The sequence below is a fragment of the Mauremys mutica genome, chromosome 10 (genome assembly GCF_020497125.1).
Source record: "Mauremys mutica isolate MM-2020 ecotype Southern chromosome 10, ASM2049712v1, whole genome shotgun sequence".
Classification (NCBI taxonomy): Eukaryota; Metazoa; Chordata; order Testudines; family Geoemydidae; genus Mauremys; species Mauremys mutica.
The window spans coordinates 35,688,489-35,703,092 of NC_059081.1; the positions used below are offsets into that span (position 1 = coordinate 35,688,489).

The following is a 14,604-nucleotide window of genomic DNA, read 5'->3' on the forward strand; positions in this document are numbered from 1 at the left end:
TCATTGCACTTCGCAGTGGGTGGCAAGGAAGCAGCAGCCAAAGCTTCATCAGGTGATAAAGTGGAAGCATTTATTAGGAGCGGATGCTCCCTGCTATCCATCCCCAGGGACTCCCTAGACTCTTGGGGCAGCATTGGTGCTAGTGGTGCGCTGGACCAAGTGTTGATGCCGCGATCGGTACGACAAGAGGAACCATAGGTGGAGCCGGTACCAATCCACTCATAGGCTCCAACGAAGATGGAGGGCCCATCGTCGGCATCAGTGCCATCGGTACCTGCGTCATAGTCGACGTTGACAATGTTTCTGGCAAGGAAGATGGGCACAAGGACATTGCCGAAGGAGTTGTCAGGGTCAGTGCCGAATACAGTGCCAGAGTCGATGACGGTGCTGCTGTTGGAGGCACTGGTGTGTGGGCAGGTGCCTAAGGCAGATGCGTAGGCAATGGTGGGATAAAGGTGGTTGAGGCCACAGAAGATGTCATGGAGCGGTGACCTTGGGTTCCTCCCTGTCCTTGGCGAAAAGCCGAGGGGGTCCAGAAGGGCCACTGAGGTGGGTTCTGCCACTGCGGAGGCCATACCTGGGGCTCCCTCCTGTCTCTCCCGGACCTTGATTGTGGCTCCCGCTTCTCCTGGAGTGATAGGAGTCAGAATCTGACTCCGAGGTCTCTGAGACTGAAGACCATGGAGAAGCTGAGCCTCAGTGCCTTGAGTGTCAAGAGCTTGGGGAGTGGGTATGCTCTCTGTCTGAGTGGGCCGGAGCTGAGAGACAAGGAAAGGGGGGAGCACCTTGATATCATGGCTGGCTGTATAGCGACTGGGGACCGAGGGGGACCCAGACTCAACTGCCTCACCTGGGCAGGAGTCGACGTGGCCCCAGTACGGGATCCGGAGCTATGGCCCGCCTGGTCTCACTTCTCTGGAATTAGCCGGAGGACAGCAGCTGTCCATCTTTTTCTTCTGAGGCACCGGCAAGTGGGATCAGTGCCTGCTATCAGCTAGTCCTCATGAGTTGCTGTGTCGGTGCTGAACGCCTTGGGACAAGTCCTTTCTTGGCGTCGAGCTTGATGATGGTGCCGGGGAGCTCCGCATCGAAGACGAAGTGTTACGGGTCGGGTCCCGAGCCCAAGTCGGAGTGGGAGCATAGGGCTGCCTCTGTGAGGATCACCTTAAGCCACTGTTCCCTTTTTTTGAGCGTTCTAGTGCGGAAAGTGTGGCAGATCTTACAGCGATCCTTTTGGTGGCCCTCTCCTGGGCACCATAAACAAGTAAAGTGTGGATCACTCTTTGTCATGCGCTTTGCGCAGGCCACACAGTTTTTAAACCCAGGGGACTGCGGCATATCACAGCTCCGGGGACGCAAACCCCAACAACTCTATACTAAGAACTCTAATGCTAAGAAGACACTAAGGTAACTATATACAATAACTATAGAATGTGCTTGCTAAGCAATGGCTAAGGGAAGTTCCAGCCAACCGTCACTGGCAGTAAGAAGGAACTGAAGGGGTGGCGGGTTGGTGGGGCTCTATCTTGAGCGCCATGAAGTCGCAACTCCAGGGGGTGCCCAGGCCGACCTGACACTGCTAGGGGAAAAATCTTCCAGACACCCTGGACGTGCGTGCGCACACACACCTGACTGGAATGGACATGAACAAGCACTCGAAGAATTGGACCTTCAGACAGAAACATTCAATTAATATATTTCTTGCACCTCTTGATTAAACAGCTCGAGCATTGTCTCTATAAGACAGGTTGTAAGACATTTCCCATGCTAATAGAATCAGGTATAAAGACTTCCATAGACACAGCCAACCCATTTACAAGTATTCACAAAAAACCTCTCTCAAAAACTATGCAAACTACAGACAAAAAAGTGTTGTTAAGAGGTATATCTATTTACAAATGTAACTGCAACAAACATACTTAGAACATTATCAAAAGAAAGATGGCAGGTAATTTGGAGTTAAAATTAAAAATCCAAAATGTTTGTCCAGCCAAAGAATTAGAAATCTATCATTTATCACAGGGGTCGGCAACCTTTCAGCAGTGGTGTGCCAAGTCTTCATTTATTCACTCTGATTTAAGGTTTTGCATGCCAGTAATACATTTTAACCCTTTTAGAAGGTCTCTTTCTATAAGGTCTGGTCTACACTAGGAGTTTATATCGAATTTAGCAGCGTTAATTCGACTTAACCGTGCACCCGTCCACACCAGGAAGATAATTAGTTCGACCTAGAGGGCTCTTTAGTTTGAATTCTGTACTCCTCCCCGACGAGGGGAGTAGCACCAAATTCGACATGGCTATGTCGAATTAGGCTAGATGTGGACGGAAATCGACCTTAGTAGCTCCGGGAGCTATCCCACAGTGCACCACTCTGACGCTCTGGACAGCAGTCCGAGCTTGGATGTTCTGACCAGCCACACAGGAAAAGCCCCGGGAAAATTTGAATTCCTTTTCCTGTCTGGCCAGTTTGAATCTCATTTCCTGGTTGGACATCGAGGCGAACTCAGCAGCACTGGCAACGATGCAGAGCTCTCCAGCAGAGGAGTCCAGGCAATCTCAGAATAGAAAGAGGGCCCCAGCATGGACTGACCGGGAAGTCTTGGATCTGATCGCTGTGTGGGGTGATGAGTCTGTGCTTTCAGAGCTGAGCTCCAAAAAACTGAATGCAAAGACCTACGAGAAGGTCTCCAAAGCCATGGCACTCAGAGGATACAGCCAGGATACAACGCAGTGCCGCGTGAAAATCAAGGACCCCAGACAAGGCTACCAAAAAATCAAAGCGGCAAACGGACGCTCCGGAGCCCAGCTCCAGACATGCCGCTTCTACGAGGCACTGCATGCCATTCTCGGTGGATCTGCCACAACTGCCCCACCAGTGACCGTGGACTCCGACGATGGGATAGTGTCGACGGCCAGTTCCTCGGCGATGTTCGCGGACGGGGAAGATGAGGAAGGAGATGAGGAGGAGGCGGCAGTCGACAGTGCTTACAACGCTGGTTTCCCCGACAGCCAGGATCTCTTCATCACCCTCACGGAGATCCCCTACCAACCCTCCCCAGCAGTTACCCCGGACCCTGAATCAGGGGAAGGATCAGTCGGTAAGTGCTTTAAACATGTAAACTTTTATTATTAATGTAACAGGAATCTGAACTATGTGAAAAGGAGATCTATATATATGGGGCTAGAACAGAAATCCTCCTGGGAGATCTCCACGAAGCTCTCCTGGAGGTAATCGAAAAACCTCCGCATGAGGTTCCAGGGAAGAGCTGCCTTATTGGGTGCTCCGTGGTAGCACACTTTTCCGCGCCAGGCTATCTTCAGGTACTCTGGGAGCATTGCCTCCACGAGCATGGCAGCATAGGCCCCTGGTTTGTGCTGGCTTTCACGCAGCATGCGCTCTCTATCTCCTTCAGTGACCCTGTTTAGGGTGATCTCGCTCGGCGACTCCTGCATCTAATTAGGGAAATTACTGTAATGTTACGCCTGGTCCAACGTATTTTTTAAAAATCTCCAGACAAACGGCATAGCAGAGACTCAGCACGCTGCTGCGTGACAAGCGTAACAGAAAGCCAAAGAATCAAATGGACGCTCATGGAGGGAGGGAGGGGGGACTGAGGACGCAAGCTATCCCACAGTTCCTGCAGTCTCCGAAAAGCATTTGCATTCTTGGCTGAGCTCCCAATACCTGTAGGATCAAACACATTGTCTGCGGTGGTTCAGGGCATAGCTCGTCAATGTACCCCCACCCCCCACCCCCAGAAGGAAAAGGGAAAAAAATCATCTCTTGACTCTTTTAAATGTCACCCTATGTGTACTGAATGCTGCTGGTAGACGCGATGCTGCGGCACTGTACTGTAGCATCCTCCCGCCCCCCGCCTCATGGGTGGCTGACGGTACAATATGACTGATATCCGTCGTCATCATCAGCCTTGCTGAAGATGGTGTAGTGCAATACGACTGCTATCCGTCCTCATCATCAGCCCATGAGTGCTACTGCTTCCCAGTAGACGGTACAGAACGGCTGGTAACCGTCTTCATCATAGCAACAGGGGGCTGATCTCCATCAGCCCCCGCCCTTCATGTGTAAAGAAAAGATTCTGTACTGCCTGGACTATCATAGCAGCAGGATGCTGGTCTCCTCTCCCCCACACTGCTTAATGTCCTGTCTGGACTATCATAGCAGCTGGAGGCTGCTTTCCCCTCATTTCATTTCACTAACAAGTCACTGTTTCTTATTCCTGCATTCTTTATTACTTCAGCACACAAATGGGGGGACACTGCAACGGTAGCCCAGGAAGCCTGGGGGAGGAGGGAAGCAACAGGTGGGGTTGTTGCAGGAGCACCCCCTGTGAATGGCATGCAGCTCATCATTTCTGCATGATCTGACACGGAGCGGCTGTGCTCTCTGGTTCTCTGATACACTGGATCTCTAGTACACTTGCCCCATATTCTAGGCAGGACTGATTCTATTTTTAGATACCATAAAGGAGGGATTGACTCGGGGAGTCATTCCCAGTTTTGTCTTTTGCGCCCCCGGCTGATCTCAGCCAGGGGCACCTATGACAGCAGCAGAAGGTATAGTGCAATAGGACTGGTAACCGTCATCTCATCGCCAATTTACAATGGCATGGTTGACGGTACAGAACGGCTGCTAACCATCTCTGCTGTCACGCAAAAGCAAATGAATGCTGCTGTGTAGCGCTGCTGAATCGCCTCTGTCCGCGGCATCTAGTACACATACGGTGACAGTGACAAAAGGCAAAACAGGCTCCATGGTTGCCACACTATGGCGTCTGCCAGGGCAATCCAGGGAAAAAGGGCACAAAATGATTGTCTGTCGTTGCTTTCCCGGAGGAAGGAACGACTGACGACAGTTACCCAGAACCACCCGCGACAATGATTTTTGCCCCATCAGGTACTGGGATCTCAACCCTGAATTCCAAGGGGCGGGGGAGACTGCGAGGGGGTGGAACAGGGGCAGAGTTTGTGCTTCCTGGATTGCCTGCAGCAGGAGTGCACACGAGATAGGTGCTGTGCATGGTCTTGTTCACAGAGACAGACTAGACTGTGTTCATTGTTCACAAAAATGTATCTTTGGAAGGAATGCACTCCCTTTTTCCCATCACACAGCTTCGACTGTCTCCAGACCTGCCCCAGCATCCCCCTCACAGAGGCTGGCAAAGATTAGGCGGCGAAAGAAAAAGACACGGGACGAGATGTTCGCTGAACTTACGGGCTGCTCCCGAGCCGAGGCGGCCCAGCAAAGCCAGTGGAGGGAGAACCTCTCTCAGTACCAGCGCTCACACAGCGAACGGGAGGAGAGGTGGCATGAGGAAGACAAGCAGGCAACTCAAACGCTGCTTGGACTAATGAGGGAGCAAACGGACACGCTCCGGCGCCTTGTGGATGTTCTGCAGGACCGCAGGCAGGAGGACAGAGCCCCCCTGCAGTGTATCTGCAACCGCCCTCCCCCGCCATAAAGTCCCATACTCCCCTCACCCAAAATAACAAGAAGGAGGGGCGCCAGGGGCCGTGAAAACTGTCACCGCACCCCAGCAGAGTGCTCAAGTACCCAAAAGCTCCCATTCCCTAAATTTTGAGAAGTCCTTCCCTTCCAGACTCACCCAAGCTGCAATCCCAGTTTCATCCCCTAACTGTCTAGTTGATTATTAAAAATACTTTGCTGTTAATTACTGTTTCCGTCATGTTTTTGTACAGAAGACTGTGTTTGAAGGGGGGTGGGGTGGGGAAGGGGGTTGGTAATTGCATAGGACAGTCACCTTTACAAGGGTGATTGGCTGAACAAGTAGGACTGAGTGGACTTGTTGGCTCTAAAGTTTTACATTGTTTTATTTTTGAATGCAGTTGCCTTTTTGTACATAATTTTACATTTGTAAGTTCAATTTTCATGATAAAGAGATTGCACTAAATTATTTGTACTAGGTGAATTGTACTATTTCTTTTGTTTTTTACTGTGCAAATATTTGTAATAAAAACAATAATATAAAGTGAGCACTGTATACTTTGTATTCTGTGTGGTAATTGAAATCAATGTATTTGAAAATGTAGCAAACTACCATTTATTTAAATATTTTTTGATTTCTGTTATTCTTTAAAAGCGTGATTAATTGCACTTTTAATCGTGCGATTAATTTTTTAATTGCTTGAGAGCCCTAACTTTTACACATGCCCAACTTGGTGCACTGTACATTACCACTGAGTTCAACGGGACTATCCACATGCATAAAGTTAAGCAGGCATGTGAATGTTTGCAGGATTGGGGCCTTATTCCTAAAATTTTGAAAGTTTTAATTTTTCTTAGAGGAGAAAACTATATTTTAACTTAAAAGTTAAAAGCAACTACAAAAAATTCAACATATGCTACCAATATAAATACTTTTTAGCAATCAAATAATCAAGTAATAAAAAATATTTACTTAAATATACATTATAGGAATGAATGTGATCAGAATGTTTGTAATTACAAGAGATCTAAAAGTCTGTTTTAATACAACAATAAAGTTATAAACAAGTTTCAAATAAAATATTTTTGTATTTTTTAAAAAAATGATAATCTCTTAAAATGTAGTGTTGGCACTTTATAATCCAATTTTTTTTAAAAGTATCAACAGAGCATATACTTTTAATATCACTGAAGTATGATACATAAAATACCAAGATGATGTAACGAGAGAGAGAATCATAAAAAAATGTTGGGGTTGCCCCCGACCATGCTGTGATGCGAGTCACATGACTCAGCTTACAGAGCAGCTGTGCATGTTTCTACTGCATTGCAATGGATGGAGAAGGAATATATTATAGCTAAGTAGCATGCATTCAATATTTATTTAAAAAGTGATTATATGTATGACTTGTTTAGGTAACCTGTGTAAGAGTGCTGACCCGTAGCTTTGCCTGGTTAAAAAGCACCAGAGCTGAATTCTTGACTGATCCAGGTTGAATTTACTCCTGTGAGAAGTAAGAATGGTAGGAAATGAAGTACACAATACAATACCTGTGATTTTTTGTGTGCTGGAAACAGTTCAAATATGGCTTCCAAAATATTAAAAAATATATTATCTAGCTACATTACAAATTTCCAAAACATAAAAAGTATATATTGGTTGATTAGTGACTTCTGCAGACATATATAAGAAATAATAGAAGCAGACTGACACTGATAAATGTACATTACACTTGGAATTGGCGGTTTTAAAAATTATGACACACCTACATCCACATTATGTCTTCAAATAGTTTTAGAACATCATCAAGTGTTAATAACTAGATATTTTTAAAAAGCAGAAAATAATTTTATTCGTCCACTCCTCTCTCTTCATTATATTCTATCCACTAAAAATGTATTTAGTATACAGTTTCTGAAAATGATCACAGAACAATCAGTCACAACAGGCCAAATTCAGATTCTCAGGTATCAATTTTGCCTATTATCATCATATTCAATATGCGATTGCATTTATTTTAGCATTTTTGAATTATGTAATTGATAGAAATACATTTAAATATAGAATTTAATTCTATATTATAACAGATATAAAACATTGTTAAAATGGAAGTCTAAACCTAGAGATAAATCTGTGATCCTCTAGTATGTTAAGTCTCCTTCACATCAGTTTTCTGGTGCAAATCAGATTAAAAACCAGGCAAAAACCCTCCCCTACCAGGTTTTCTCCAGCATAGAGGAAACCTCAGATGGCATGGAGCTACCAGTGCAACCTACTCCCAGCCATCTGAATATGGAGTGTGATGAGAAAAAAGCAGTGTGGGCTGGGCATCTCTACACTCTAGCAATCCCTGGCTGCAGTGTGCCCAGTTAGGACTGTGTGCCAAAAGACCAGATTCTGGATGTGACATGACATATCTCCGTAAACTCTCTAGCAAAAAGACAACCAACTTCCCTATTGATTGCAAACATATTGCATATAGAAGATATAATTCTGCTAATTGATTTGTCTCATTGGCCACTCTGATTATCTGAGCCACTTTCCCCAAATTAACTAAATTAAAAGAAAAGCAGATAACAGCACTTAAGAATAGCTAACATATATGTTTAAAAACTTGAATATTAGTGGTGAGCAGCTCTGGAATTTGAAACCCAAAATATAAAAGGTGGGTAACAATGACCTCTTCGATAGCTTGGGGTGACAATTTCTACAGTGCAGTCATCAAATTTAATAAAGTGACATCAGAACAATTTAATGATATCTGGAAACATCCAACACTCCCTCAAAGAAAAACCTAACCAATATCTACCAAAATCCAGTGTCCATTATTAAGGTTAGTAATAAACAATATAGTTTAGTTTATATAGCACCTATTGATCAAAACATTTTAGATACCTTACAAAAATACAGTGCCGTTAAAACATTAAAATGTGTTATAAATATTTTAAAAATAAAAAGTCTTTCATAACTTTTAAAGGGGGTAATAACTTGACACTTTTCATGGAGGAGTACTGTATCCTAGAGCAGTGCTTCTCAAAGCTGGTCCGCTGCTTGTTCAGGGAAAGCCTCTGGCGGTCTGAGGCAGTTTGTTTACCTGTCACATCCGCAGGTTTGGCCAATCACGGCTCCCACTGGCTGCGGTTTGCCGCTCCAGGCCAATGGGGGATGCGGGAAGGGCAGCCAGCACATCCCTCGGCCCGCACCACTTCCCGCAGCCCACATTAGCCTGGAGCGGAGAACCGTGGCCAGTGGGAGTTGTGATCGGCCGAACCTGAGGATGCGGCAGGTAAACAAACTGGCCCGGACCACCAGGGGCTTTCCCTGAACAAGCAGCGGACCGGCTTTGAGAAGCACTGTCCTAGAGGGTAGAGATGGAAGGGGCAAAATTACAGGCCCTTCTAATTCTATATAACCATAAATTAAAAACACACATTTTCCTTTAATTTGAGAGGTGAAGATGATAGAGAGGTTGTCAGATGCCCCATAAAATACTTATAACAAGTCGAATTTGGTAATTGGGTTGTTTCTACAGCAAATTAATAGAATAATGTTCACCACTGTATATTAAACCACAATAATAGAAACATGTATAAAACCTATTATTTAGTCTTTCAAATTAAAGTCTATTTCTAACTACACCTTGATACAGAAAATTTATTTCAATAATTTGTTTTAAAATAGCACACACAAACTATTTTCACATAAAAATTCAGTATATTAAATTAATGTGTGATGCACAAATACTTGAAGTCAAAGAAGTTACAGTACCAGGGATGAATTTGGACCATTGTGTTTATCAGTTCCGAGCTGCTACAAATAACAGGCAAGAAAACAGTTTAATACTTTAGATTTGCTATTAGGTTATTCTTATGTAAAATTTTATTGGCGATGTTCCAATTATAACACATATTGTTTCATTTAAGATATTTTTTTCAGTTTTAACACTAAGTATGGGAAAACTGATCATCAAATACTACAAAAAAAAAAGCAGCTATCGTTCATTGTATACCATTAATGCTGCCACTAGATCAAAGGGCTTCAAATCAGAGCCAAATAGCAGAAGTTCTAAAAATTTTCAGATGTTTTAAATATGTTAAAATTATTTTTTTAAAGTGATACCCCTGATGACTTCATTGGAAATTGGCAGGCAATAATACACAAGATTGGGTCCTATTCTACGGGCTGGAGAAAGGACTTTGTATCTGATAGTCCAGTCCTTATGTACTGTGGGAAAAAGAAGGAAGTATTTTACTGCTCCTCATAACCAATATGACTTGAAAAAAATCACCATAGGGAGCGGCCAATATGGCTGCATCAGGAACTCTTTAATCCCCTGCAAATCAAAAAGGAATCCTACAAAAAGTGCAAACAGAGACAAATTCCTAAGGCGGAGTACAAAAGAATAGCACAAGCACGTGGGGACAAAAATCAGACAGGCTGAAGCACAAAATGAGAAGGGATATAAAATACACTAGGAGCAAGAGAAAGATGAAGGAAAAGGAAAATCCACTACTTAGCTGGGAAGGAGAGAGAATAACTAATGGACTCAAGAAGGCTGAGGTGTCTAATGCCTATTTTGCTTCAATCTTCACTAAAAAGGTTAATTGTGACCAGCTGCTTAACACAATTAATATTAACAACAAAAAGGAAGGAATACAAGCCAGAGTAGGGAAACAACAGGTTAAAGAATACTTCAGTAGATTAAATGTACTCAAGTCAGCAGAGCCTAATGAAATCCATTTTAGGGTACTTAAGGAACTAACTGAAGAGATCTCAGAACCATTAGCAATTATTTTCAAGAACATATGGAGGATAGGTGAAGTCCCAGAGACTGAAGAAGGGCAAATATAGTACCTATCTTTAAAAAGGGGAACAAAGAGGACTCAGGAAATTACAGAGCAGTCCGCCTACCTGTGATACCCAGAAAGACACTGGAATAAATTATTAAACAATTTGAAAGCATCTAGAGGATAATAAGGTGATAAGGAATAGTCAACATGTATTTGTCAAGAACAAGTCATGCCAAACCACTGTCTTTGGCCTAGTCGACACGTGGAAGCAGTAGCTATGATATACCCCTATTTTAATAAGGTTTTTGATAGAGTCCCACATAATATTTCCCTAGTTAGTTTAAGGGAATGTCATCTAGATGAAATTTCTATAAGGTGGGTACAAAACTAGTTGAAAGACCATACTCAGAGTGTTTAATCAATGGCTCACTGTCAAACTAGGAGGACATATCTAGTAGAATCCTGCAGGGATTAGTCCTGGGTCCAGTACTATTTAATATTCTATTAATTACTTGAACAGTGGAGAGGAAAATCTGCAGATGACACCACGCTGGGAAGGGTAGCAAGTATTCTGTAAGGTCAGGATTAGAATTCAAAATGACCTTGATAAATTGGAGAACTGTTCTGAAGGCAACAAGATGAAAGTCAATACAGGTAATTTCAAAGTACAATATTTAGGAAGGAAAAAATCAAATGCACAAATACAAAATGAGGTATATAACTGGCTAGCTGGCAATACTGCTAAAAAGGATCTGGGAGTTATAATGGATCACAAACTGAATGAAAGCCAGCCATGTGCCACAGTGTGAAAAAGGCAAAATGTAATTTTGGGGCATGTTGTACACAAGACATAGAGTGAACCGTTTTGCTCTACTCGGCACTGAGCTGAAGTATTGTACCCAGTTTTGGGTGCCAACCTTTAGGAAAGATGTGGACAAACTGAAAAGAGTCCAGAGCAGAACAACAAAAAATGATATATGATTTGGCTTGTGAGGAAAGGTTTTTAAAAAAACTGGGCATATTTAGTTTTGAGAAAAGAAAACCAAAGCGGGACCTGATAACAGCCTTCGATAAAGAAGAAGGTGATCCATGTCCACTAAAGGTAGGACAAGAATTAATCATCCTAATCTGTAGCTAGATAAATCTAGGTTAAATATTAGGAAAACTTTCCAACTATAAGGATAGTTAAGACCTGGAAGAGGTTACCAAGGGAGGTTGCGGAATCATTGGAGATTTTTAAGAATGGGTTAGACAAACATCTGTCAAGGATGGTCTAGGTGTACTTGGTCTTGCAGGAGGAAGGACTAAGTTCCATCAGCCTGACATTTCTATGTTTAAATACTAACTTGTCATATATGTTCCTTGAGAATTACATTTAAAACCCCTGAGCTTGTGGCCTCCAAACAACAATGTAAGACATAATATGAAAGAATATAATTGATGCCAAAATTGAGGGCAACCACAACTGGCTATATAACACACACACATACTTATACAGCATAAATATTTTCAAGTCATACCTCTTTGCTTTCCTCCAGCTCTGACTCACTGCTAAACTCTTCTGTATTTAAATGTTCAAAATCCGATTCCCCAATAGCAATTGGTACAGTCACAGTAAGGCTTGGGTTGTGTATGAATGATGCATAATCACGGTTGCCTACAACACCAGTGGTTCCATTATTATCTTTGTGATTATTCAGATGTCTATTCATTTCAGCTACAGTATGGTTGGTAGTGTAGTTGACTTCCTTGTTGTTTAGCTGACTGGTTGATCTTACTTCATCTACATCTTTTTGTCCTCTAACAAAGGTTTTTTGGGCACATAAACATGCTTTTCTTTTCACATAGTCTATTCCCCTCTGAATCCTTGCCACAGCGATCTGCAGATTGTTCGTTTCATTATCATCCTCTATAGCAGCAAGGTTGTCTGAACTAAATGAGCTCAGCAGCAAGGCCAAAAACAGGTTCAGTACCTAAAAACAAAGAGACACTGCTAGATCTTTCTCTTCTTTTTCTTATTAATAAAAATTTATTTTAAACATAATCCTTTCATATTACTGTACTTCTGATAAAATTTTAGTATGTGCAGGGATTTTCCAAAAACAGAACAGTTGTGTGGCTAAATCTCTGCAAACCACTTTGAAATTATATTTTATTATTTAAATACTTAAGACTTATAGAGCGCTTTATATCTTCAAAGAGTTGTACTAACATTAAATACTGTAATTAATCCTCACAACATTCCTCAAAAGGTAAGTAAAGTAGTATAATCTTCATTTTACAAATGGAAACTTAGATACAGACAGGATAAGCAACTTTCTCAAAGTCATACAGTAAATCTGTGGTAGAGATGGATTTAGAACTCAGGATTTCTTGAGCATATACATGGTCATGTATACATAAATAAAAAAAAATGCTCCTTTTCAGCTTCTGGTTTTCAACACTAATGTAAATACTTTTTATTTTTTGTTTTTTTATTTTGTTTCCATACACTAATAGTATTGGTACTTTCTTAATTCTATTATGCCATCTTCCTTATACCACAAAATGCATTAAACTTCATATATTAAAAAAATAAGACCATCATAAAATGAAATGGTGGTAAATAATATGAATATAGAATGTGACTATTCTAAATAATATAAATGATGTACACAAAGGGAAGGAAATCTGTAATTGCAAATATTGTGCTGGTTAACTTCAGTTCTGTTAATGAAGAACAAATATATAAGACTATGAAATCTTCAATAGAACTATAGGAGAATGATTTTATACAAATTTTAACTGGCATTCTTTGGCTTTTCCTGGTTTATTTAAAGTAGGAAAGCAGTTTGGTTTTGATTAAATAATTTTGTGCATTTTTGAGCCAAGAAGACGGAAACAAACAAAAAAAAAGCACACTAGGCAAGTCCACAGATGCACGTCCAAAGACCTAGGAAGGTTTATCCTACCCTAACATCTCCAAGACATAAGTACATCCAAAATCCACTGAAATCAATAGAATGACTTCAGCGGGCTTTGGATCAGCCATACACTCTGCTTTTCTGCTAAAAAATGCATTTTAAAAACCGAAAGCATCTTTTCTTTGATTTTGATGACAGAGAATTTTTTATCTTCTTTGGGGTTTAACAAAGCAATGTGCTATCTGAACAAGGAAAAAAACTTTCTTTGTTCGAAGAATTTTTATAGTTCAGAATTCCATTTTTTGCCAGAAAAACGAAGTATTTGCAATTGCATGATTACATGCAGGCACATGTGTCTATGTATGTATTATGCATACCTAATTGTAAAAAAAAAACCCTCACTTTTTGGAGATTTTTTTCATGTCAGCCATCACAGTAACTCAGAATTGTCTGCATATATTTTAAACTGAGTTCTATATTGAGGTGTGACAGGATGTATTAGGCCCAGACGCCCCCTGCTGGAGGCCTTGTAGTCCTATAACTCTCCGTTCCAGAAAGGAGCAGTGGAGAAGTCCTCCAGGCTGCTCCCTGCAGCCAATGAGGGAGCAGTCAATCAGGGCCCAGCAGGCTCATATAAAAGGAGGTACAGAGCTAGAGCAGTCAGCTGCTGCGTGAAGCTAGAGGAGAGAGGAGCATGTTTCTGGCTGGTTGAAAAATCAGCAGGACCATGGACAGCTCAGTGCTGGCAGGGACTGGGTGAACAAGAGCGAGCTCCTGGCTGGCTGCTGGGACTGAGCCCAAGATAATTTGCAGGCAAAAAAATGTTTTGAGTGTTACACCTGACAGCAAGAGCTTAAGGGAAACTTTTGTGGTTTTGTAACCTCATATTTTTAATTTTTTAAAAATATGTCCTCACCTGTGTATGACTGGCAGAACCTGAACAAGATTTCTCCTAGCAAGACCGCCCAGAGGATTCAGGAGGCCTGGGGTCTTCGGCGGCAGGGCACTTCAGCAGCGGGTCCCGGGGTGGAAGGACCCCCCACCGCCGAATTGCCGCCGAAGACCCGGAGTGGAAGAAGCTCTGGGGGCCCGGGACCTGCGAGAGTTTTCTGGGGCCCCAGAGCGAGTGAAGGATCCCGCTCCAGGGGCCCCAAAAAACTCTCGTGGAGGGCCCTGTGGGGCCCGGGGCAAATTGCCCCACTTGCCCCTGTCTCCTAGAACTGATGTTTTGATGGGAAGAGGGGAGTGAAGGCCAATGGAACAGATCAAAGCCAGTTGTTCCTCTAGCACAATGGAACTTTCTACAAGAAGGCTAACGCTCATTAATGCAGGGCACAGAGCTATTCTGAGGACTGGCCCAAGACTGTAGATGTCATGAAGAAGAAAAAAATAGAACACAAAATAACCCTGGGAACAGGAACTAAGAACCATCACAAACCTTCCACC

The 14,604-nt window shown here is 42.6% G+C and overlaps 1 protein-coding gene across 1 annotated transcript in view; it reads right to left on the reverse strand.

The window, feature by feature from the left end:
- Positions 1–14,604, reverse strand: part of LOC123378511 (sodium channel protein type 2 subunit alpha-like) — a 189,467-nt gene that overhangs the window by 63,411 nt on the left and 111,452 nt on the right. Inside the window, exon 17 of the mRNA XM_045032407.1 lies at positions 11,776–12,228. Within this exon, the coding sequence (XP_044888342.1) occupies positions 11,776–12,228 (453 nt within the window). The remainder of the gene's footprint in view (positions 1–11,775; positions 12,229–14,604) is intronic.